This window comes from Arachis stenosperma, chromosome 3, assembly GCF_014773155.1.
Source record: "Arachis stenosperma cultivar V10309 chromosome 3, arast.V10309.gnm1.PFL2, whole genome shotgun sequence".
NCBI classification, from domain to species: Eukaryota; Viridiplantae; Streptophyta; class Magnoliopsida; order Fabales; family Fabaceae; genus Arachis; species Arachis stenosperma.
The window spans coordinates 61,783,748-61,810,475 of NC_080379.1; the positions used below are offsets into that span (position 1 = coordinate 61,783,748).

Below are 26,728 nucleotides of genomic sequence, written 5' to 3' on the forward strand. Positions count from 1 at the left end.
TACTACACCTACTTCAAATTTTTATGGAAGAAGCATCTCAATCCCTGTCATTGGAGCAAACAATTTTGAGCTGAAGCCTCAATTAGTTGCTCTAATGCAATAGAACTGTAAGTTTCATGGACTTCCATCAGAAGATCCCTATTAGTTTTTAAATGAATTCTTGCAGATCTGTGATATTGTTAAGACTAATGGAGTAGATCCTGAAGTCTACAGGCTCATGCTTTTCCCTTTTGCTGTAAGAGACAGAGCTAGAACATGGTTAGACTCACAACCTAAAGATAGCTTGGACTCTTGGGATAAGCTGGTCGCGGCCTTCTTGGCCAAGTTCTTTCCTCCTCAAAAATTGAGCAAGCTCAGAGTGAATGTTCAGACTTTCAAGCAAAAAGATGGGGAATCCCTCTATGAAGCTTGGGAAAGATACAAGCAGTTGACCAAAAAGTGTCCTTCTGACATGCTTTCAGAGTGGACCATCTTGGATATATTCAATGATGGTCTATCTGAGTTCTCTAAGATGTCACTGGACCATTCTGTAGGTGGATCCATTCACCTAAAAAAAACGCCTGCAGAAGCTCAAGAACTCATTGACATGGTTGCAAATAACCAATTCATGTACACCTTTGAGAGGAATCCTGTGAGTAATGGGACACCTCAGAAGAGGGGAGTTCTTGAAATTGATACTCTGAATGCCATATTGGCTCAGAACAAAATATTGACTCAGCAAGTCAACATGATTTCTCAGAGTCTGAATGGATTGCAAAATGCATCTAACAGTACTAAAGAGGCATCTTCTGAAGAAGAAGCTTATGATCTTGAGAACCCTGTAATGGCAGAGGTGAATTACATGGGTGAAACCTATGGAAACACCTATAATCTCTCATGGAGAAATCATCCAAATTTCTCATGGAAGGATCAACAAAAGCCCCAACAAGGCTTTAATAATGGTGGAAGAAACAGGTTTAGCAATAGCAAGCCTTTTCCATCGTCTTCTCAGCAACAGATAGAGAATTCTGAGCGGAGCCCCTCTAGCTTAGCAAACATTGTCTCTGATCTATCTAAGGCCACTTTAAGTTTCATGAGTGAAACAAGGTCCTCCATTAGAAATTTGGAGGCACAAGTGGGTCAGCTGAGTAAGAAAATCACTGAAACTCCTCCTAGTACTCTCCCAAGCAATACAGAAGAGAATCCAAAAAGAGAGTGCAAGGCCATTGATATAATCAATATGGCTGAATGCACAAAGGAGGAGAAGGACATGAATCCCAGTGAGGAAGACCTCCTGGGACGTCCTCTGAACAAAAAGGAGTTCCAAACTGAGGAACCTAAGGAATCTGAGGCTCACCTAGAGACCATAGAGATTCCATTGAACCTCCTTTTTCCATTCATGAGCTCTGAGAACTATTCTTCCTTTGAAGAGGATGAAGATGTAACTGTAGAGCAAGTTGCTCAATATCTAGGAGCCATCATGAAGCTGAATGCCAAGTTGTTTGGTAATGAGACTTGGGAAGGTGAACCTCCCTTGCGCATTAGTGAACTAAATACATGGGTTCAGCAAACTTTACCTCAAAAGAAATAAGATTCTGGTAAATTCTTAATACCCTGCACCATAGGCACCATGACCTTTGAGAAGGCTCTGTATGACCTGGGGTCAAGTATAAATCTTATGCCACTCTCTGTAATGGAGAAACTGGGGATCTTTGAGGTACAAGCTACAAGAATCTCATTAGAGATGGCAGACAAGTCAATAAAACAAGCTTATGGATTGGTAGAGGACGTGTTAGTAAGGTTAAATGCCTTTACATCCCTGCTGATTTCATAATCTTAGACACTGGGAAGGATGAGAATGAATGCATCATCCTTGGAAGACCCTTCCTAGCTACAGCAGGAGATGTGATTGATTTTGACAGAGGAGGGCTAGTCCTTCAATTGAATGGGGACTACCTTGTGTTTAAAGCTCAAGGATCTTCCTCTGCAATCATGGAGAGGAAGCATAAAAAGCTTCTCTCAATACAGAGTCAAACAAAGCCCCCACAATCAAACTCTAAGTTTGGTGTTGGGAGGCCACAACCAAACTCTAAGTTTGGTGTTGAACCCCCACATTCAAACTTTAAGTTTGGTGTTGGGAGGTCCCAACAATGCTCTGAACATCTGTGAAGCTTTATGAGAGCTTACTGTCAAGCTATTGACATTAAAGAAGCACTTATTGGGAGGCAACCCAATTTTTATTTATCTATATTTCTATTGTTCTTTTATGTTTTATTAGGTTTATGATCATGTGGAGTCACAAAATAATTGCTAAAATTAAAAACAGAATCAAAAACAGCAGAAGAAAAAGCACATCCTAGAGGAGGAACTCACTGGCATTTAAATGCCAATAAGGAGCCTAGAGCTGGCGTTTAACGCCAGAAAGAAGCATCAGACTGGCGTTAAATGCCAGAAACAAGCATGGAAGTGGCGTTCAACGCCAGAAACATGCTGCAGATTGGCGTTGAACGCCCAAAACAAGCATGGAAGTGGCGTTTAACGCCAGAAACATGCTGCAGTCTGACGTTAAACGCAGGGATTGTATAAAGAAGGTGTTTACACACCTAATTGGTGCAGGGATGATAAATCCTTGACACCTCAAGATCTGTGGATCCCACAGAATCCCCACCTACCTCAACTCACTCTCTCTCTTCTTCACACTCTTCCCCAAATACCCTTCATCAATCACATCAATCTCTCTTCCCCATTACCTTCTCACCACTAACATCCATCCACTCTTCCCCATAAATCCCACCTACCTTCAAATTCAAAATCCTTTCCCTCCCAAACCCAACCCTAGAGGCCGAAAACCAACCCCTCTCCCTCCACTATATAAACCCCTCTATCCTTCTTCATTTTCACACAACACAACCCTCACTTCTCCCTTTTGGCCGAATACACATCTCTCTCCCTCTCCTCCATTTCTTCTTCTTCTTCATCTATTCTTTCTTTTTTTGCTCGAGGGCGAGCAATAATTCTAAGTTTGGTGTGGTAAAAGCATAGCTTTTTTGTTTTTCCATAACCATTTATGGCACCTAAGGCCGGAGAAACCTCTAGAAAGAGGAAAGGGAAGACAAAAGCTTCCACCTCCGAGTCATGGGAGATGGAGAGATTCATCTCAAAGGTCCATCAAGACCACTTCTATGAAGTTGTGGCCAAGAAGAGGGTGATCCCTGAGGTCCCTTTCATGCTCAAGAAAAATGAGTATCCAAAAATCCGACATGAGATCCAAAGAAGAGGTTGGGAGGTTCTTTCCAACCCCATTCAACAAGTCAGAATCTTAATGGTTCAAGAGTTCTATGCAAACGCATGGATCACTAGGAACCATGATCAAAGCATGAACCCAAACCCAAAGAATTGGCTTACAATGGTTCGGGGAAAATGCTTAGATTTCAGTTCGGAGAAAGTAAGGTTGGCGTTCAACTTGCCTATGATGCAAGAAGATGCACGCCCCTACACTAGAAGGGTCAACTTTGATCAAAGGTTGGACCAAGTCCTCATGGACATATGTATGGAAGGAGCTCAATAGAAAAGAGACGCAAAAGGTAAGCCGGTTCAATTGAGAATATTGGACCTTAAGCCTATGGCTAGAGGATGGTTGGAGTTCATCCAACGCTCCATCATCCCCACTAGCAACCGATCCAAAGTAAATGTGGATCGGTCCATCATGATCCATAGCATCATGATTGGAGAGAAAGTAGAAGTTCATGAAGTCATCCCTCTAGAACTCTACAAAGTAGCCGAAAAGCCCTCCACCTTGGCAAGGCTAGCTTTTCTTCATCTCATTTTCCATCTATGCTACTTAGCTGGAGTTGTCATAGAAGGAGACATCCTCATTGAAGAGGACAAGCCCATCACTAAGAAGAGGATGGAGCAAACAAGAGAGCCCATTCATGGATCTCAAGAGACGCATGAGGAAGCTCATCATCAAGAAATCCTTGAGATGCCTCAAGGGATGCATTTTCCTCCAAACAACTATTGGGAACAACTCAACACTTCTTTAGAAGGATTGAGTTATGACATGAACCAATTAAGGGTGGAACATCAAGAGCACTCCATCATTCTCAATAAGATTAGAGAAGATCAAAGAGCTATGAGGGAGGAGCAACAAAGGCAGGGAAGAGACATAGATGAGCTTAAGAACACCATTAGTCCTTCAAGAAGAAGGTGCCACCATCACTAAGGTGGACTCATTCCTTAACTTCCTTGTTCTTATCTCTCTGTTTTTCGGTTTTTGAGCTTTATGTTTGTCTATGTTTATGTCTTTACTACATGATCACTAGCATTTAGTAACTATGTCTTAAGGCTATGAATAATTCCATGAATCCTTCACCTTTCTTAAATGAAAAATATTTCTAATACAAAAAGAACAAGAAGTACATGAGTTTCGAATTCATCCTTGAAATTAATTTAATTATATTGATGTGGTGACAATAATTTTTGTTTTTTGAATGAATGCTTGAACAGTGCATATTTTTTATCTTGTTGTTTATGAATGTTAACATTGTTGGCTCTTGAAAGAATGATGAACAAGAAAAATGTTATTGATGATCTGAAAAATCATAAAATTGATTCTTGAAGCAAGAAAAAGCAGTGAAGAACAAAAGCTTGCGAAAAAAAATGGCTAAAAAAAAAGAGAAAGCAAACAGAAAAAGTCAATAGCCCTTAAAACCAAAAGGCAAGGGTAAAAAGGATCCAAGGCTTTGAGCATCAATGGATAGGAGGGCCCAAGGAAATAAAATCCAGGCCTAAGCGGCTAAATCAAGCTGCCCCTAACCATGTGCTTGTGGCATGCAGGTCCAAGTGAAAAGCTTGAGACTGAGTGGTTAAAGTCATGATCCAAAGCAAAAAGAGTGTGCTTAAGAGCTTTGGACACCTCTAACTGGGGACTTTAGCAAAGCTGAGTCACAATCTGAAAAGGTTCACCCAGTCATGTGTCTGTGGCATTTATGTATCCGGTGGTAATATTGGAAAACAAAGTGCTTAGGGCCACGGCCAAGACTCATAAAAGTAGCTGTGTTCAAGAATCAACACACTTAACTAGGAGAATTAATAACATTATCTGAACTCTGAGTTCCTATGGATGCCAATCATTCTAAACTTCAAAGGATAAAGTGAGATGCCAAAACTGTTCAGAAGCAAAAAGCTACAAGTCCCGCTCATCTAGTTAGAACTAATATTCATTGATATTTTGGGATTTATAGTATATTCTCTTCTTTTTATCCTATTTGATTTTCAGTTGCTTGGGGACAAGCAACAATTTAAGTTTGGTGTTGTGATGAGCGGATAATTTATACGTTTTTTGGCATTGTTTTTAGGTAGTTTTTAGTAGGATCTAGCTACTTTTAGGGATGTTTTTATTAGTTTTTATGCAAAATTCATATGTTTTTACTTTACTATGAGTTTGTGTGTTTTTCTATGATTTCAGGTATTTTCTGGCTGAGATTGAGGGACCTGAGAAAAATCTGATAGGAGGCTGACAAAGGACTACAGATGCTGTTAGATTCTGACCTCTGTGCACTCGAAATGGACTTTCTGGGGCTACAGAACTCCAAATGGCGCGCTCTCAACTGCGTTAGAAAGTAGACATACAGGGTTTTCCAGCAATATATAATAGTTCATACTTTATTCGAGTTTAGATGACGCAAACTGGCGTTCAACGCCAGCTCCATGCTGCATTCTGGAGTAAAACGCCAGAAACACGTCACAAACACACCAAAGTGGGCCCCGGAAGTGGATTTCTGCACTTAGACTTATTTCTGTAAACCCTAGTAGCTAGTTTAGTATAAATAGAACTTTTTACTATTGTACTAGGCATCTTTGATCTTTGGACGAGCTTTTGGAACATCTTTGATTATTATTAGTCCTTAGACATTGGGGGCTGGCCTCACGGCCATGCCTAGACCTTTATCACTTATGTATTTTCAACGGTGGAGTTTCTACACACCATAGATTAAGGTGTGGAGCTCTGCTGTTCCTCGAGTATTAATGCAATTACTATTATTCTTCTATTCAATTCAGCTTATTCTTATTCTAAGATATTCGTTGCACTTTAACATGATGAATGTGATGATCCGTGATGCTCATCATCATTCTCACCTATGAATGCATGCTTGACAACCACTTCCGTTCTACCTTAGATCGAGCGCGTATCTCTTAGCCTCCATTCCGAAAGATCAGAGTCTTTGTGGTATAAGCTAGAATTATTGGCGGCCATTCCTAAGATCCAGAAAGTCTAAATCTTGAATGTGCTATTCCGAGTAGGATCTGAGATGGGATGACTGTGACGAGCTTCAAACTCGCGAGTGTTGGGCGTAGTGACAGATGCAAAAGAATCACTGGATTCTATTCCAACATGATCGAGAACCGACAGATGATTAGCCGTGCTGTTACCGAGCATTTGGACCATTTTCACTGAGAGGATGGGAGGTAGCCATTGACAACGGTGAAACCCAACATACAGCTTGCCATGGAAGGGAGTAAGAATGATTGGATGGACGCAGTAGAAAAGCAGAGATTCAGAAGGAACACAGTATCTCCATGCGCTTATCTGAAATTCCCACCAATGAATTACATAAGTATCTCTATCCCTATTTTATGTGTTATTTATCTTTATATTCGAAAACCATTATAACCATTAGAATTCGCCTGACTAAGATTTACAAGATGACCATAGCTTGCTTCATACCAACAATCTCCGTGGGATCGACCCTTACTCAAGTAAGGTATTACTTGGACGACCTAGTGCACTTGCTGGTTAGTTGTGCGAAGTTGTGACAAAGTATGATTCACGTTTGAGAGCTCCAAGTCTTTGGCACCATTGTTGATGATCACAATTTCGTGCACCTAGTTTTTAGCGCCGTTGCCGGGGATTGTTTGAGTTTGGACAACTGACGGTTCATCTTGTTGCTCAGATTAGGTAATTTTCTTCTTATTTTCTTTTCAAAAAGTTTTCAAAAATCTTTCAGTTTTTCTTATTTATTTTCGTTTTTCCAAAAAATAATTTTCGAAAAATCCAAAAAAAATTTAATAAAATCATAAAAACCAAAAATATTTTGTGTTTCTTGTTTGAGTCTAGTGTCAATTTTTAAGTTTGGTGTCAATTGCATGTTTTTAAAATTTATGCATTCTTTTGAAAAATTCATGCATAGTATTCTTCATGATCTTCAAGTTGTTCTTGGTAAGTCTTCTTGTTTGATCTTCATATTTTCTTGTTTTGTGTCTTTTGTTGTTTTTCATATGAATTTTTGCATTCATAGTGTCTAAGTATGAAAAATTTCTAAGTTTGGTGTCTTGCATGTTTTTCTTGTCTTGAAAATTTTTCAAAAATAAATCTTGATGTTCATCATGATCTTCAAAGTGTTCTTGGTGTTCATCTTGACATTCATAGTGTTCTTGCATGCATCATGTGTTTCGATTCATAATTTTCATGTTGTGAGTCATTTTTGTATTTTTCTCTCTCATCATTAAGAATTCAAAAATAAAAATATCTTTTCCTTCTTTTACTCAAAAAGTCGAAATCTTTGGGTTGACTTAGTCAAAAATTTTTAAAATAAGTTGTTTCTTGTTAGTCAAGTCAAGATTTCAATTTTAAAAATCTTATCTTTTCAAAATCTTTTTCAAAAATCAAATCTTTTTCATTTTTTTTATTTTTGAAAATTTTTAAATTGATTTTCAAAATCTTTTTCTTATCTTTCTTTCAAATTTTCGAAAACTTTACTAATAATTAATGTGATTGATTCAAAAAATTTGAAGTTTGTTACTTTCTTGTTAAGAAAGGTTCAATCTTTAAATTCTAAAATCATATCTTTTAGTTTCTTGTTAGTCAAGTAATGAAATTTTAATTTTAAAAATCAAATCTTTTCCAAATTATCTTTTTTCGATCATATCTTTTCAAACATATCTTTTTCAAATCATATCTTTTTCAAAATCAATTTCAAAATCTTTTCCAACTTTTTATCTTTTCAAAATTGATTTTCAAATCTTTTTCAACTAACTAATTGACTTTTTGTTTGTTTCTTATCTTTTTCAAAACCACCTAACTACTTTTCTCTCTCATCTTTCGAAAATCACCTTACCCTTTTTCAAAATTCTTTTAATTAACTAATTGTTTCAAATTTTAATTTTAATTTTATTTCTTCTCTTAATTTTCGAAAACTTCTCTCTCTCATCTCTTTCTATTTATTTATTCATTTACTAATTCTTCTATTCATCAAAAAATTTCGAACTCTCTCTCCTCCTCTATGTTCGAATTTTTCTCCTCCTCCTTCTATTCTTTTCTTCTTCTACTTACATAAGAATCTCTATACTGTGACATAGAGGATTCCTCTTCTTTTCTGTTCTCTTTTTTTTATATGAGCAGGAGCAAGGACAAGGACATTCTTGTTGAAGCAGATCCTGAACCTGAAAGGACTCTAAAGAGGAAGCTAAGAGAAGCTAAAGTACAACAATTCAGAGAATCTCAAAAAAGAAAGAGACATGGCCGAACCCAATAACAATGGTGGAGGCGCAAGGAGGATGCTTGGTGATTATACTACACCTACTTCAAATTTTTATGGAAGAAGCATCTCAATCTTTGCCATTGGAGCAAACAATTTTGAGCTGAAGCCTCAATTAGTTGCTCTAATGCAATAGAACTGCAAGTTTCATGGACTTCCATCAGAAGATCCCTATTAGTTTTTAAATGAATTCTTGCAGATCTGTGATACTGTTAAGACTAATGGAGTAGATCCTGAAGTCTACAGGCTCATGCTTTTCCCTTTTGCTGTAAGAGACAGAGCTAGAACATGGTTAGACTCACAACCTAAAGATAGCTTGGACTCTTGGGATAAGCTGGTCACGGCCTTCTTGGCCAAGTTCTTTCCTCCTCAAAAGTTGAGCAAGCTCAGAGTGAATGTTCAGACTATCAAGCAAAAAGATGGTGAATCCCTCTATGAAGCTTGGGAAAGATACAAGCAGTTGACCAAAAAGTGTCCTTCTGACATGCTTTCAGAGTGGACCATCTTGGATATATTCAATGATGGTCTATCTGAGTTCTTTAAGATGTCACTGGACCATTCTGCAGGTGGATCCATTCACCTAAAAAAAATGCCTGCAGAAGCTCAAGAACTCATTGACATGGTTGCAAATAACCAATTCATGTACACCTTTGAGAGGAATCCTATAAGTAATGGGACGCCTCAGAAGAGGGGAGTTCTTGAAATTGATACTCTGAATGCCATATTGGCTCAGAACAAAATGTTGACTCAGCAAGTCAACATGATTTCTCAGAGTCTGAATGGATTGCAAAATGCATCTAACAGTACTAAAGAGGCATCTTCTGAAGAAGAAGCTTATGATCTTGAGAACCCTGTAATGGTAGAGGTGAATTACATGGGTGAAGCCTATGGAAACACCTATAATCTCTCATGGAGAAATCATCCAAATTTCTCATGGAAGGATCAACAAAAGCCCCAACAAGGCTTTAATAATGGTGGAAGAAACAGGTTTAGCAATAGCAAGCATTTTCCATCGTCTTCTCAGTAACAGACAGAGAATTCAGAGCAGAGCCCCTCTAGCTTAGCAAACATTATCTCTGATCTATCTAAGGCCACTTTAAGTTTCATGAGTGAAACAAGGTCCTCCATGAGAAATTTGGAGGCACAAGTGGGTCAGCTGAGTAAGAAAATCACTGAAACTCCTCCTAGTACTCTCCCAAGCAATACAGAAGAGAATCCAAAAAGAGAGTGCAAGGTCAATGATATAATCAATATGGCTGAATGCACAAAGGAGGAGAAGAACGTGAATCCCAGTGAGGAAGACCTCCTGGGACGTCCTCTGAACAAAAAGGAGTTCCAAACTGAGGAACCTAAGGAATCTGAGGCTCACCCAGAGACCATAGAGATTCCATTGAACCTCTTTTTTCCATTCATGAGCTCTGAGAACTATTCTTCCTTTGAAGAGGATGAAGATGTAACTGAAGAGCAAGTTGCTCAATATCTAGGAGCCATCATGAAGCTGAATGCCAAGATGTTTGGTAATGAGACTTGGCAAGGTGAACCTCCCTTGCTCATTAGTGAACTAAATACATGGGTTCAGCAAACTTTACCTCAAAAGAAATAAGATTCTGGTAAATTCTTAATACCTTGTACCATAGGCACCATGACCTTTGAGAAGGCTCTGTATGACCTGGGGTCAAGTATAAATCTTATGCCACTCTCTGTAATGGAGAAACTGGGGATCTTTGAGGTACAAGCTACAAGAATCTCATTAGAGATGGCAGACAAGTCAATAAAACAAGCTTATGGATTGATAGAGGACGTGTTAGTAAAGGTTAAAGGCCTTTACATCCCTGCTGATTTCATAATCTTAGACACTGGGAAGGATGAGAATGAATGCATCATCCTTGGAAGACCCTTCCTAGCCACAGCAGGAGATGTGATTGATTTTGACAGAGGAGGGCTAGTCCTTCAATTGAATGGGGACTACCTTGTGTTTAAAGCTCAAGGATCTTCCTCTGCAATCATGGAGAGGAAGCATAAAAAGCTTCTCTCAATACAGAGTCAAACAAAGCCCCCACAATCAAACTCTAAGTTTGGTGTTGGGAGGCCACAACCAAACTCTAAGTTTGGTGTTGGGAGGCCACAACCAAACTCTAAGTTTGGTGTTGAACCCCCACATTCAAACTTTAAGTTTGGTGTTGGGAGGTCCCAACAATGCTCTGAACATCTGTGAAGCTTTATGAGAGCTCACTGTCAAGCTATTGACATTAAAGAAGCGCTTATTGGGAGGCAACCCAATTTTTATTTATCTATATTTCTATTATTCTTTTATGTTTTATTAGGTTTATGATCATGTGGAGTCACAAAATAATTGCAAAAATTAAAAACAGAATAAAGAACAACAGAAGAAAAAGCACATCCTGGAAGAGGAACTCACTGGCATTTAAACGCCAGTAAGAAGCCTAGAGCTGGCGTTTAACGCCAGAAAGAAGCATCAGACTGGCGTTAAATGCCAGAAACAAGCATGGAAGTGGCGTTCAATGCCAGAAACATGCTGCAGATTGGCGTTGAACGCCCAAAACAAGCATGGAAGTGGCGTTTAACGCCAGAAACATGCTGCAGTCTGACATTAAACGCAGGGATTGCATAAAGAAGGTGTTTACACATCTAATTGGTGCAGGGATGATAAATCCTTGACACCTCAAGATCTGTGGATCCCACAGGATCCCTACCTACCTCAACTCACTCTCTCTCTTCTTCACATTCTTCCCCAAATACCCTTCATCAATCACATCAATCTCTCTTCCCCATTACCTCCTCACCACTAACATCCATCCACTCTTCCCCATAAACCCCACCTACCTTCAAATTCAAAATCCTTTCCCTCCCAAACCCAACCCTAGAGGCCGAAAACCAACCCCTCTCCCTCCACTATATAAACCCCTCTATCCTTCTTCATTTTCACACGACACAACCCTCACTTCTCCGTTTTGGCCGAATACACATCTCTCTCCCTCTCCTCCATTTCTTCTTCTTCTTCATCTATTCTTTCTTTTTTTGCTTGAGGGCGAGCAATAATTCTAAGTTTGGTGTGGTAAAAGCATAGCTTTTTTGTTTTTTCATAACCATTTATGGCACCTAAGGCCGGAGAAACCTCTAGAAAGAGGAAAGGGAAGACAAAAGCTTCCACCTCTGAGTCATGGGAGATGGAGAGATTCATCTCAAAGGTCCATCAAGACCACTTCTATGAAGTTGTGGCCTAGAAGAGGGTGATCTCTGAGGTCCCTTTCATGCTAAAAAAAAATGAGTATCCAAAAATCCGACATGAGATCCAAAGAAGAGGTTGGGAAGTTCTTACCAACCCCATTCAACAAGTCAGAATCTTAATGGTTCAAGAGTTCTATGCAAACACATGGATCACTAGGAACCATGATCAAAGCATGAACCCAAACCCAAAGAATTGGCTTACAATGGTTCGGGGGAAATGCTTAGATTTCAGTCCGGAGAACGTAAGGTTGGCGTTCAACATGCCTATGATGCAAGAAGATGCACGCTCCTACACTAGAAGGGTCAACTTTGATCAAAGGTTGGACCAAGTCCTCATGGACATATGTATGGAAGGAGCTCAATGGAAAAGAGACTCAAAAGGCAAGCCGGTTCAATTGAGAAGACTGGACCTTAAGCCTGTGGCTAGAGGATGGTTGGAGTTCATCCAACGCTCTATCATCCCCACTAGCAACCGATCCAAAGTAACTGTGGATCGAGCCATCATGATCCATAGCATCATGATTGGAGAGGAAGTAGAAGTTCATGAAGTCATCCCTCTAGAACTCTACAAAGTAGCCGAAAAGCCCTCCACCTTGGCAAGGCTAGCTTTTCTTCATCTCATTTTCCATCTATGCTACTTAGCTGGAGTTGTCATAGAAGGAGACATCCTTATTGAAGAGGACAAGCCCATCACTAAGAAGAGGATGGAGCAAACAAGAGAGCCCATTCATGGATCTCAAGAGATGCATGAGGAAGCTCATCATCAAGAAATTGCTGAGATGCCTCAAGGGATGCATTTTCCTCCAAACAACTATTGGGAATAACTCAGCACTTCTCTAGAAGGATTGAGTCATGACATGAACCAATTAAGGGTGGAACATCAAGAGCACTCCATCATTCTCAATGAGATTAGAGAAAATCAAAGAGCTATGAGGGAGGAGCAACAAAGGTAGGGAAGAGACATAGATGAGCTCAAGAACACCATTGGTCCTTCAAGAAGATGGTGCCACCATCACTAAGGTGGACTCATTCCTTAACTTCCTTGTTCTTATCTCTCTGTTTTTCAGTTTTTGAGCTTCATGTTTGTCTATGTTTGTGTCTTTACTACATCATCACTAGTATTTAGTAACTATGTCTTAAGGCTATGAATAATTCCATGAATCCTTCACCTTTCTTAAATAAAAAATGATTCTAATACAAAAAGAACAAGAAGTACATGAGTTTCAAATTCATCCTTGAAATTAGTTTAATTATATTGATGTGGTGACAATACTTTTTGTTTTCTGAATGAATGCTTGAACAGTGCATATTTTTTATCTTGTTGTTTATGAATGTTAAAATTGTTGGCTCTTGAAAGAATGATGAACAAGAAAAATGTTATTGATGATCTAAAAAATCATAAAATTGATTCTTGAAGTAAGAAAAAGCAGTGAAGAACAAAAGCTTGCAAAAAAAATGGCGAAAAAAAAGAGAAAGCTAACAGAAAAAGTCAATAGCCCTTAAAACCAAAAGGCAAGGGTAAAAAGGATCCAAGGCTTTGAGCATCAATGGCTAGGAGGGCCCAAGTAAATAAAATCCAGGCCTAAGCGGCTAAATCAAGCTGTCCCTAACCATGTGCTTGTGGCATGTAGGTCCAAGTGAAAAGCTTAGGACTGAGTGGTTAAAGTCGTGATCCAAAGCAAAAAGAGTGTGCTTAAGAGCTCTGGACACCTCTAACTGGGGATGTTAGCAAAGCTGAGTCACAATCTGAAAAGGTTCACCCAGTCATGTGTCTGTGGCATTTATGTATCCGGTGGTAATATTGGAAAACAAAGTGCTTAGGGCCACGGCCAAGACTCATAAAAGTAGCTGTGTTCAAGAATCAACACACTTAACTAGGAGAATTAATAACATTATCTGAACTCTGAGTTCCTATGGATGCCAATCATTCTAAACTTCAAAGGATAAAGTGAGATGCCAAAACTGTTCAGAAGCAAAAAGCTACAAGTCCCGCTCATCTAGTTAGAACTAATATTCATTGATATTTTGGGATTTATAGTATATTCTCTTCTTTTTATCCTATTTGATTTTCAGTTGCTTGGGGACAAGCAACAATTTAAGTTTGGTGTTGTGATGAGTGGATAATTTATACGCTTTTTGGCATTATTTTTAGGTAGTTTTTAGTAGGATCTAGCTACTTTTAGGGATGTTTTTATTAGTTTTTATGCAAAATTCATATGTTTTTACTTTACTATGAGTTTGTGTGTTTTTCTATGATTTCAGGTATTTTTTGGCTGAGATTGAGGGACCTGAGAAAAATCTGATAGGAGGCTGACAAAGGACTACAGATGCTGTTAGATTCTGACCTCTGTGCACTCGAAATGGACTTTCTGGGGCTACAGAACTCCAAATGGCGCGCTCTCAACTGCGTTAGAAAGTAGACATACAGGGTTTTCCAGCAATATATAATAGTTCATACTTTATTCGAGTTTAGATGACGCAAACTGGCGTTCAACGCCAGCTCCATGCTGCATTCTGGAGTAAAACGCTAGAAACACGTCACAAACACACCAAAGTGGGCCCCGGAAGTGGATTTCTGCACTTAGACTTATTTCTGTAAACCCTAGTAGCTAGTTTAGTATAAATAGAACTTTTTACTATTGTACTAGGCATCTTTGATCTTTGGACGAGCTTTTGGAACATCTTTGATTATTGTTAGTCCTTAGACATTGGGGGCTGGCCTCACGGCCATGCCTAGACCTTTATAACTTATGTATTTTCAACGGTTGAGTTTCTACACACCATAGATTAAGGTGTGGAGCTCTGCTGTTCCTCGAGTATTAATGCAATTACTATTATTCTTCTATTCAATTCAGCTTATTCTTATTCTAAGATATTCGTTGCACTTTAACATGATGAAAGTGATGATCCGTAACGCTCATCATCATTGTCACCTATGAACGCATGCCTGACAACCACTTCCATTCTTCCTTAGATCGAGCGCGTATCTCTTAGCCTCCATTCCGAAAGATCGGAGTCTTCGTGGTATAAGCTAGAATTATTGGCGGCCATTCCTAAGATCCGGAAAGTCTAAACCTTGTTTGTGGTATTCCGAGTCCGATCTGAGATGGGATGATTGTGACGAGCTTCAAACTCGCGAGTGTTGGACGTAGTGACAGACGCAAAAGAATCACTGGATTCTATTCCAACATGATCGAGAACCGACAGATGATTAGCTGTGCTGTGACAGAGCATTTGGACCATTTTCACTGAGAGGACGAGAGGTAGCCATTGACAACGGTGAAACCCAACATACAGCTTGTCATGGTAGGGAGTAAGAATGATTGGATGGACGCAGTAGGAAAGCAGAGATTCAGAAGGAATACAGTATCTCCATGCGCTTATCTGAAATTCCCACCAATGAATTACATAAGTATCTCCATCCCTATTTTATGTGTTATTTATCTTTATATTCGAAAACCATTATAACCATTAGAATTCGCTGGTTAGTTGTGCGAAGTTGTGACAAAGTGTGATTCACGTTTGAGAGCTCCAAGTCTTTGGCGCCATTGTTGATGATCACAATTTCGTGCACCAAGTTTTTGGCGCCGTTGTTGATGATCACAATTTCGTGCACCACATGCCACGCATCAAACATGCATGCATGCCCAGCCCCTGCTTGTATACCCGGTGAAGAACCCCATCCCTTTCACTCTCATTCAACTCGTGCCTCACTCACCCCCAACCCCACCTTTTCTTCTAGGGGTATAATCGGTTCGGTTTTGGACCAAAAACCAACCGAACCGACCCGTTCAGTTCTACAGTGATGCCAACCGTTCAGTTTGTTGCTTTCTGGACAACCGAATTGAACGAATAGCAGTTTGGTTCGGTCGATTTTTTCGGTTTTTTTAAACCTAATAATCAAAATTTAAATTACCATAAAATGAAGTTTAAAACCATCAATAAACTAGAATAATAAGAGTATATCACATCCAAATTCAATACAATTTCAACTTGTCCCAACAATTAAACATAAAAACAAAGACAATTAAAAATGTCTAGCAAACAACAAAAATAAACACAGTTTAAAACATACTAAAAACCGAAACAGCCACTTTAAACCAAATAAAAACCAAAAGTGCGACCATACTTAATCTGAATCACACCAAATTCATCATCATCTTTTTTAGGATGGTGCAATTTCTACAAAAACAAAATAAAGAAATCAATATAGATTATAAATATAAACATAATAAAGATTATAAATTATAATAAATTATCAAACCTTAATAAAATAACAAAGTTTTAAACCATAATAAAATTGAGGATCTTTGAAAATAAAGATAGCTATAAAATCTTAAAATGAAGAAGTCTTGACCCAAAGAGAGCGAAAAAATAAAAAACTAATCAACTTTAGAGCATTTTAATAAAGACCTACACACAATATTGAAAACATTAATCCAAAAGTATTAGCTCTTCACTTCGTAACTAATCTCCATTGAGTCAGTTCAAACAAGCATTAGGTGAAACTAACAGAATAGACTTATCAGGTATTGTAACAAATATTTTGCAAGCAATTAAAGGCAATCACTAATCACTTAATAATAATACTCTTGGGAGCCAACAGTCTTAAATTTATGTTGAAATTAAATAAAATACAAGTGTTTGTTGCTATCATAAATGACATAAAAATAATCCATTACGACAGTATAAATGAAACTATTATAAGTCACCCACCAATGTTTCTTGATTATTATTTTTCTTGTCTTTTTTTTTTCCCTCTCCCAAACGATGACAAAGGAGAGGTCAAGTCCTCATAAGGAAGAGGAAGTTCATGACGGTAAACAAGTCATAGATAGAGCCATATAAAGATCAAACTTATACACAATAGGAAAACTTCCTTTCAGGCTCACATGATAGAGCCATAGAGGCTCGCCCCAGCTAGTCGTTATCAGTACCAAACAAGAACTCAAAATCATAATAATTCACCTAATAATAAAGCAACAGTAACAGCAAATTAATCCAGCAACAGCAACATAGTTTATTAAACATACTAGGTTATTAAAGTAAGGGTTAAGTATGATTTTGGTCCTAACATAGAGGTCGAAAATCGATTTCGTTCCCAACTTTTTTTTTGCTACAAAATGGTCTCCAAAGTTTCAGTTTGTTTTAAAATCGTCTTTCGAACGAAAATACCCTTCTTTCTTCACCCCAAAATCAACCACCACCACCACCACCACCAGAACAGAAGCCTACGCCCAACCAGAACCACCACCATCACCACCACCATTATCATTATGGTCATCATCATCATCATCATCAGAAAATTCAAGCAACATGCACTTTGAACAATAATCAACAAATTCAGCAACAACAATATTCCAAATTCAAATTTCAGCAACAACAATATTCCACAACAAATTTCACAAAATATAAAAAATTTCACAAAAATCCAATTCACTGGTGGTGGTGCGATGGTGCGGTGCAGTGCGGTAAAACGGCAGAGCGGCAGGATGGTGAAGAAGAAGAAGAAGAAGAAGAAGCTGGTGGTAGTGCGGTGCGGTGCAGTAGGACGGCAGGGCGGCAGGGCAGCAGTGCGGTGGCGCGGTGGTGCAGCGATATGGCGGTCCCCCTTCTCTCCCCCTTTTTCTCGCCCCCTTCTGTATCCCTTTCTTTTTTCTTTTTTATTTATTTATTTCATTTTTATTTTATTTTATAATTTTTTAATGAGGGGTAATTTAGTAATAAAAAAAATAAAATTGGTAAAAAAAGGACGATTTTAAAACAAACTGAAATTTTGGAGATCATTTTGTAACAAAAAAAAGTTGGAGACGAAATCGATTTTCAACCACTACGTTGGGGACCAAAATCATACTTAACCCTTAAAGCAACAACAACATAGTTTATGAAATAAAATAAACAAGTTGTGACTATACTTTCCTTCCAACAGACCAGCAACAACAACATCTAATAACTTGCAACAAATTGTGAATATACCAAGTTACTCACCTCAGAAGAAGACATCGTGAGTTGCAGGAGAGGGCTCGGACTAAGGTTGTTGCTCGGCGACAGTGATTACTGCTCGGCGATGGAGAAGAATGGCTCAGTTTAGGCTTTGTTGCGACGGCGTGGACTAGATGACGGCATGGACTAGACGACGGCCTAAAGACTGCGGTTAGACGACGGACGACTTGCGACTGGAGGACGGCAACAACTCTCTGGCTCTCTCAGGTTCACATTCTCTTTAATAAACACAAGTAACAATAAGTGTGTTTGGTAAAAATACTATAATAGACATTAATATAAGAATTAAATTTGGATATTAATTAATATATGAGGTTATGTTAGACTTTTGAATTTTAAAAAGTACAAACCAATTTTAAAAAGCTCTTTATTAAGTATTTTTAAAAATACTCATAGCTTTTAAAAAGCTATAAGTACAAGCATATGAACTTTTTAATTTACCAAATACAAACAAGATGAAAAATACAAACATTTCTTTAAAAAATTTTACCAAACCAGGTCTAAATATTTTATTATTTACACTATATATAAGAAATAACAAAACATATTATTTTAAGAATTATATAAAATAAAAATATTTTAAGAAAAAAAAGTTGTGCACCAAATATTTGTAGGGTGTGTATATATTTATTTTATATCCCAAATTCTATTATTATGAATAGCTTAATTAATATAACTATTTAATTGATTAGCTAGTTCTCTTGTAACTCCACAATTTATGCCACTTCAAATGTGTATATACCAGTCTACCATGAGATTCGCTTTTTTGATCCTATAGGCTAGTTAGTCACTACACTACTACTGGTTACAAAATATATACAAATCAACCTTCTTTCCACACTTAATGGTGTTTGTAGAACAAGTAGTAAAATGGGCAACAAGGTTGGAACGCCATGCGTGTGCATTCCCATAAAAAGAATGAAAAGAAAGGAAACAAGAGTTGCTGCTAATTTTCCTTCCATCAGTGATTTGAGCCTTGAAAATTTTCTGGACGCAATTGAAGAACAAACTCCTATTCATCTTGACGTCCCATCTTTTCTTTGCCAAATCTGCTTTGAATCGAAGCCTCTAAACCAGTCCTTCGACTTGGAGGGTTGCACGCACTTCTATTGCACAAGATGCGTAGCCCAATACATCGTGGCGAAGCTCAAAGACAATGTGTTCAATGTCGTGTGCCCTGAGCCAACATGCTCTGGAATCTTGAACCCTAACCACTGCAAATCAATTCTACCGAGCAATGTTTTCGAATGGTGGGAGCGCGTTCTAAGCGAATCCGCGATCCCTGAAAATGTCAAATTCTATTGTCCTTTCAGTGATTGCTCTGCCTTGTTAATCAACAACAATGATGATGGAAAAAGTAGGATGCTGGGATCGGATTGTCCTCATTGCAAGAGAAGCATTTGTGTCAAGTGTCAGGCACCTTGGCATACAGAATTGAGCTGTGAGAAATTTCAGAAAAAGAATAACAAAAGCAATGATCTGATGCTGGATTTAGCCAAGAGAAGGAAGTGGAAACAGTGCCCTAATTGCAAGCGCTACGTTGAGAAGACAGATGGCTGCAATGATATAACATGCAGGTCCGTTTCCTTTTTTTTTCCCTTCTTATATATAAATATGGAAAATATTTGAGAGACCATTAAATTATAAAAAGGTGGACACTCAGGTGCAGCCGACTTCACGTGAAGTTGATAGTTGAGAACTGTTAAATGGTTTGACTTATTTGACTAAATTTTTATTTAACGGCTCTCAGCTATCAACTTCACGTGAAATCAACTGCACCTGAGTTTCACCTTATAAAAATCAACCATCCTATAATCCTTATTTTTCTTTTTAATTATTGTTAAAATAAATAAATAATTTTATATTTGATAAATATATAATTATCAATATTAAATATATAAAATTATAAGTGTTCAATTAAATAAAATAATTTTAATTATTGTTTTTCTAACGTTACTCTAGTAAATTGGGATTATATATATACTACTTTACTCGTACAATAAAACCGAGAACATGATAAAATAATAGTATATAATTTTATTTGAAAACTTTCAGGATAAATTACAAAAATAATTATGAACTATTAAATTGTGTTTAAAAAAATTATTAAATTTGGGGTAATTTACACAAATAAAATGAAGGAAAGAAACTGTTATACAAATATAACATTCTGAAAAATCAGACGTAAGTGCAACAAACACAATTGTATGTAATTTACAACACTCTAACGCGGAATCTAAATACATGTAATCCGCTATATCCTATCGCAGATTACGTGAGAAGTTAAATACTCATAAACCGCTACACCCTGTAGCGGTTTATGATCATATGGACCCGAAACCTATTCTGCTACACCCTCTAGCGGATTATGAAGAGAGTGGATGCTTGGAAACATATTCATGAATACCAGTCTAATAGTAACAACCGGTGATGCAAGATGTACAAAGTTATACAAATATACCGTCATAAGCAATAAGTCGTAGAAATATAATAGCCACCAGGCATTAGCACTAATACAGAATAAATTACTACATAAGTCATACAAATGTAATAGTCACAAACGATTAACACTTAAAGGAAATAAAAATGTCATAAGTCATACAAATAGGTCGGAAGTAACACTAACACTAACACACCAAAGGCACTAACACTAACACCCAAAAACGTAAATCGCTACATGAGAAAATAAAATTCAAAAACTAGAAGCACAAACACTACAAGTCCTACGAACTACCAGCAACCGTGGAGCCTCTCCGGGGGCAAGATCTACGAGTGTGCCCAGAGCCCGCATCACTTCGGTCGGTTAGGGTCGGCCTCATCCATGTTGTTCTGGATTCTGGTAGACCTCGGTCGCCCATCACGACAACACCTCAAGCTAGGATCCGGAATAATGGTCGGACCATCATAAGGTGGACAAAGTCCCTCTGGTATTGGTGGCACAAAACCCATCTGGTACATCCTAAACACTTTCTGCATGGTGTAGACTTCGTCGACATAGATAGACCAGTCAAGCCGTGACTGGGCACAACATGCAATCGCATGGCAACATGGATAATGGAAAGCCTGAAAGTATCCACAGTCGCATGTACGATCCTGAAGGGAAACTCGGTACGTCCCTAGTGAAAAGAACCCGGTCGGTGTCGTCTTGGCAACGATATACTCAGACTGGTGTCTGTCAAATAGGGTGACAGTGAAGCACTTGGAGTCTTTCAAATTGCGCTCCATTGCCTTCATAAAAGACTGGAAAAACTTGGCATCGTTGGCCAACTAAGCCTCTGCCGTCTGACCACGAATCACAAACAACTCTGCTAGCCGACCATATGTGGACTTCACCAGGGCGGTAATCGGAAGATTCCGTGTACCCTTCAGAAAAGAATTAACACACTCAGATATTTGGTCGTCATGTGACCGAATTGTCTGCCACCATCCTGGTGCTGAGGCCACTTATCGTATTCTATTCTATTCGCCCAATCACAGATTGCCGAATTCTTAGTCCACATTATATCAAACCAATAGTGAAACTCTGCCTCAGTCTTCGCATAAGCAGCGTTCACAAGCAAACGCTTTGCATCCGTGCCCTTGAAACTGAGTGCGAAGTTAGCTGCAACATGCCGAATACAAAATGCTCGATACGCATGAGGGGGTAACCACCCACTGTTAGGGTTCTCTAGTGCAGCCTTGATGTCGTTGTGCATATTTGAATGTGTTAATTCTATTCTATCCCCTATTGTGGAGTCACATGTTGGCGCAGGTTGGTCAGGAAGAAAGACCACGACTCGGCATTTTCCCCCTCCACGAGACTGAAAGCAATAGGCAAGATGTTGGAGTTCCCATCTTGGGCGATGGCCAGGAGCAAAGTCCCGCCATACTTGCCATACAGATGAGTACCGTCTATTCTGACCAATGGCTTGCAATGTCGGAAAGCTTCAACACAAGGAGGAAACGTCTAGAAAAGACGATGAAAGTACACGGTTGAGTCGTCAACGTCATCATCGACTCGAACCGGAGACGTCTTCAACAAGGCAACCGTCCCCTCCATGGTTGATTACACACCAAGGATCCATCGAGGTAGCTTGGCATAGGACTCTTTCCAGTCCCCATATATCTGTGCTACCGCTTTCTATTTTGCCAACCACGTCTTCCTCCATGGTTAACATGTTGCTGGGTTTGTCGGAATTTCATCATCGGTGTCCCCTCCAATATCAGCAGGCTCTTCGTCGGAATCATCCTCTAGCAATGCATTTTCAACTCGATCTGGTTCCCCATCACGTCCTACATCTGGAGATGGATGAGTTGAAGTGAATACCCCAACTGGACCAGCTGGCCGATACTTCAACAAACACTTAGGTGCAACGACGGGCATCGAGGTAGAGGCACCCCCCATCGTGGTGGACTGAGGGTTTAGTGCGGATGCCCCAGAACTATCGATCCCATGTTCCAACTTCGCAAACAACTCATGTATCCTTACTTCTGTTAAACTCCGGCGACAATGAAACAACACCAGGATATCTTCATCTGATCGTAACATGAATGTTTCATATTGCACGCCGGTTGACACAACCGCAATAGGAATCTTGTAGAACAGCTTCTCCACCCACTTTGTGCCACCCGCGCCCAACTTCTGCAATATACTGGTCTTTAGATCCAACAGTGTATTAGACGACCTGATGAAAACACTCAGTGGTTCTCTATCTGTAAACTTCACACCGTGCCTCTTACTCTTTTTTATTTTTTCAAAAGAGTGCACTAACACCAAAAAGCTCTCTTCACTCTCCATTCCTCAAGTTATGAATGAAAAAAAATGACACTCTACACAACTTGTTGGGTATATATAGGCATCTTCTTTGCTTCCATTCTCTTCATAATTCGCTAAAGGGTGTAGCGGTTTTTGAGTATTTAACTTCTCAATGTAATCCGCGACAGAGTGTAGCGGATTATGTGTATTTAGGTTTCGCGTTAGGGTATCGCGAATTACATACAATTGGGTTTGTTGCATTTGGCTCTGGTTTTTCAGAATGTTGTATTTGTGTAACAGTTTCTTTCGTTCATTTTATTTATGTAAATTGCCCTTAAATTTGTTAACAAATACCCTTAAATTATTTTAAAACATGATAACAATAAGAAGATACTAAATTATTTTAAAACATGACAAATTGTTTCTAGATTTAATTCAAAATATTTTATATAAATATTTAAATAATTATTTATATGAAAAAAAACTAAAATTAGGTCTTTAGATTCTTTTCATTTTAAAAATATTTTTGCGACAGGAAGATTCTAGAAGGCTTAGAGAAGGGAGATGTTGTATTTATGGTCTTCTTTAATTTTGATTAATTAAGCCCTAAAATCAGAAATTATAATTTGGCTTCTGTTTAGTCTACGCAGTGGATTATGTAGGAGACAATTCTGTTTTGTCTCATAAAACCAAAAAACAGAATTAATGTAGAGAAGAATAAGGTGACATAGCCATATATCTTGGTTTAATTGCCTTGTACAATGCAACCTACATTTAGTCTCCACTACAACGTTGGTAGAGTTTTCACTATCTTTTAAGTATTACATACACCAATTTTTTAAGACTCAACATAATCCTATCTGAGGCACATCAAACTTCAACATAAACTTGATTTGGTTATGTACATACATAAACCAGATACACTAAGTGCTTATCCAACTTAGTAAGGGATATCTCTCAGGTACTTGATACAAAATAGAAATACAACCAAAAGAAATCAGAAATAACTTTTGACTTTTCTCTCAAGTGTATCACTCAACCTTTTCTCTCAATGGTTTTTATCAATGCCTCTCTCTTTTTCCTTTTACTTCAAAATGAAACAAAGAAAGATATACATTGAAAAAGAAATATAAACAGTAAAACATGAAGGAGATGATAATTCATAGCCTTAATTCTATATGCAGAACCCAATATCTGAACTCAAAACCTTGTTCTTCATCTTGGCGGAGTGCTCCTTTTAGTATAGGTGCAATGTTTTCAAAACTTCAAACTCTGTTGTGAGGTTTTCACTTTTCTCTTTCTCGAGTTCTCTCTCCCTGGTCTCCAATGATATTCATTTTCTCTTTTGTATCTTTCTCTGAGCCATGGTTAAAGTTTCTTCAAAGTCAACTTTTTGGTCCTTGGGCTAACTGAGATCCTTCCTTCTCTTTCTTCAATCATCCCCAAAAATTAGGGATTTTGAATTAGGCCTTAGCACCGTAGCAGACACAGCAGTAGCACCATTCAACTTTTTCAATAAGCTTAGCAAAATTCAAACCATTAGATTTGTGTTTTGGCTCTAAGAAACACTTTCAACCATTGATTCACAGTAGAGATGTTCAACCACTACTTTCTTCATTTTTTCCAAAATGTTGTTGCAGAGTGTAAGAAAAGATGTGAAGCAATTAACTTGCATGCAAAAGAAAATAAATTACCTTTAACCTTTGAACTTGCTTAACATGCTTTTAATTAAGGGTTAAGTATGATTTTGGTCCCCAACGTAGGGCCTGAAAATTTATTTCGTCTCTCGCCTTTTTTTCGCTCCAAAATAGTCCCCAAAGTTTCAGTTTGTTTTAAAATCATCCTTTTTACCAATTATATTTTTTATTACCAAATTACCCTTTATTAAAAAAATTATAAAATAAAATAAATATAAAATAAATAAATAAAAAAAGAAAAGAAAGAAAGAAAGGGGGATACAGAAGCGGGGTGGGTGGGGAGAGAAAGGGGGGGCGAGAAAAGGGGGGAGGGGAGGGGGGAGGGTGGAGGGGGGAGAGAAAGGGGACCCATGCCGCCGCACTGCCGCCCCCGCCTACCGCTTCTTCTTCTTCCTCCCGCCGCCACACCCACCGCCGTCCTTCTTCTTCTTCTTCTTCTTCATCCCGCCGCCGCACCCACTGCCGCACCGCCGCCCGCCGCTTCTTCTTCTTCATCTGTAAATTCTGTGAATTGAATTTTTTTTTGTGAAATTTCTGGATTTTTTTTGTGAAATTTGTTGTGAAATATTGTTGTTGCTGAAATTTAAATTTGGAGTATTGTTGTTGCTGATTCTGGGTTCTTGATGATGATGATGATTTTCTGAGTTGAGTTTTTGTTTGTCTGAGTTTGAGTTCTGGATCTGAGTTCTGATGAGGATGACGATGATGATGTTGATTTTCTGATTTCTGGTTGGTGTGATGGAGATGGTGATGGAGTGGCAGAGGGTGGGGGTGGTGGCGGTGGTTCTGGTTCTGGTGGTGGTGGTGGTGGCATGATTTTAGGGAAGAAGGGATAGGGGCATTTTGGTCCGAAGGACCATTTTAAAACAAACTAAAACCTTGGGGACCATTTTGGAGCGAAAAAAAGACGAGGGACGAAAAAAATTTTCAGCCCCTACGTTGGGGACTAAAATCATACTTATCCCTTTAATTTAACTTGATTTGACATTAACTTTCTTAATTTGCTTTCTCTTTCCTTCTTCTTTGGTGTTTGAGTTTGAAAGTAAAGCTTTCTCTCTCTGTGTTTACCTAAAGTCAAGGTTCTAAAAACCAAACCGGTCATCAAATAGCTCGTCACTGGTTCACTAGTTTACTAGTCCAACCGATGGTTCAACCGAAAAACCCATTTTAGAATAAAATAATAAATAAACATCCTAAAATATCTTCCAAATTTAAAACACTACACAAAAAATAATCAACCAAATTCATATGATTTTATCAAAATACAAACTCAAAAGTTAAATAGTAAAAAGAAATATCTAAATATTAAATTTTGACTTTGAGGGTTAACAGGATCACTTAACACCTTAGATTCTAATTTAGAAATGTTAGGAGACAAAGGATTATCAATTTCAAAAGAATGTTTAGCTAGTTTAGTTAGAAAATGTTGATCATTCTGTGGTATTATGCTAACTGAACATGAACCTAAACCTTGCAAGATGACCTTTTCAGTTTAATCTTAGGCAGCATTACGTTCATCTGTTGTAAGAGAGCTCTCTTAGCAACAGATTCTTCTTGTTGAGCAAGCCATAAACGGGATCTAGTGTTGTTTCTAAGTTGAGGTATCAACATAACAAGTAGTAATTGAATAAGAAAGCATAACATATCACCAACTACCTATACACTTTGACTCTCTTTCCACTACCATCATCATCATTCATCAGTTTATTTATATATGGCATTGGCAGGTAGCTACCTTACTCATTCAGCAACAACCAACATTTGATTTGATTTCCATTTTTAGCATTCAGCAACAACCATTACAAAACAACAGCATAACAACAACAGTGCCATAACAAAACAGCAGCACAACAACAACAGCAACTTAACAAGTCACTAATAAGAAATTTCAAATTTAATTAGCAATCCTATTCTTGTTTCGTGCATTTAATTACTCATGAACAAAACTCAACTCTACCTGAATTGTAAATTTAACCTTGGTCTTATGGAATCATAAATAGGAATACATTACATTGCTCTTTCTTCTAAAATTCAAGCAAAAACACATGATTTCACAATTTAAAACTTTATTCACCAGCTTCTCTTCTAATTCATCTGGAATATGCGCAAATACACTTTACAGTATCCAAATATCCAAATACAACAACTCAATAATCTCAAGTTCTCAACTCTCAAGGACAACAATAGGTATACAGAAGCAGAACCATAATAGAATTAAACAAAATTAGTCAATGAATGTAAACACTAAAATTCAAAATAGAAATTAAAGACAATAGAACTATAAATTATCAATCCTAAACCACAGACAACAATAATTGAAGAAGAAAAATGAAAAATCAGTAAATCACAAATTCAAAATTATTAATTAACAATATTCAACCATTATTCAACCTATTATTCAACCTAGGAATTCATATATTAATTAACAATTATTCAACCAATAAGGCCATAACAAGTTCAGAGATTATTCAACAATTATTATTAAAAAATAGTAAAATACCTAGAAGAACAAAGCTGGCGATGGAGGC

General features: G+C 38.0%; 2 protein-coding genes and 2 non-coding genes across 4 annotated transcripts; 1 reads left to right on the forward strand and 3 right to left on the reverse strand.

Annotated features, from left to right (window-relative positions):
- Nucleotides 1-349: 349 nt before the first annotated feature.
- Nucleotides 350-453, reverse strand: LOC130972432 (small nucleolar RNA R71). Its single transcript, XR_009083600.1, has one exon. It is a non-coding gene; the product is annotated as a small nucleolar RNA R71 (small nucleolar RNA).
- Nucleotides 454-8,898: 8,445 nt separating this feature from the next.
- Nucleotides 8,899-9,002, reverse strand: LOC130970976 (small nucleolar RNA R71). Its single transcript, XR_009082217.1, has one exon. It is a non-coding gene; the product is annotated as a small nucleolar RNA R71 (small nucleolar RNA).
- Nucleotides 9,003-18,638: 9,636 nt separating this feature from the next.
- On the forward strand, nt 18,639-20,171 carry LOC130966185 (E3 ubiquitin-protein ligase RSL1-like). The gene is made up of 2 exons (XM_057890959.1): nt 18,639-19,345; nt 20,039-20,171. Exons 1-2 carry the CDS (start codon nt 18,639-18,641, stop codon nt 20,169-20,171), a joined length of 840 nt encoding a protein of 279 aa, XP_057746942.1.
- Nucleotides 20,172-20,558: 387 nt separating this feature from the next.
- Nucleotides 20,559-20,993, reverse strand: LOC130966186 (uncharacterized). Its single transcript, XM_057890960.1, has one exon. The coding sequence runs from the start codon at nt 20,991-20,993 to the stop codon at nt 20,559-20,561; it is 435 nt and encodes a 144-aa protein (XP_057746943.1).
- Between the last annotated feature and the right edge of the window lie 5,735 nt (nt 20,994-26,728).

Excerpts from the sequence above, each read along its gene's own strand:
- LOC130966185 (XM_057890959.1), top strand. The coding sequence starts at position 18,639 with ATGGGCAACAAGGTTGGAACGCCATGCGTGTGCATTCCCATAAAAAGA. Across the intron at positions 19,346-20,038 it reads TGCAATGATATAACATGCAG|ATTACGTGAGAAGTTAAATA; the intron begins GTCCGTTTCCTT and ends ATCCTATCGCAG.
- LOC130966186 (XM_057890960.1), bottom strand. The coding sequence starts at position 20,993 with ATGGAGCGCAATTTGAAAGACTCCAAGTGCTTCACTGTCACCCTATTT.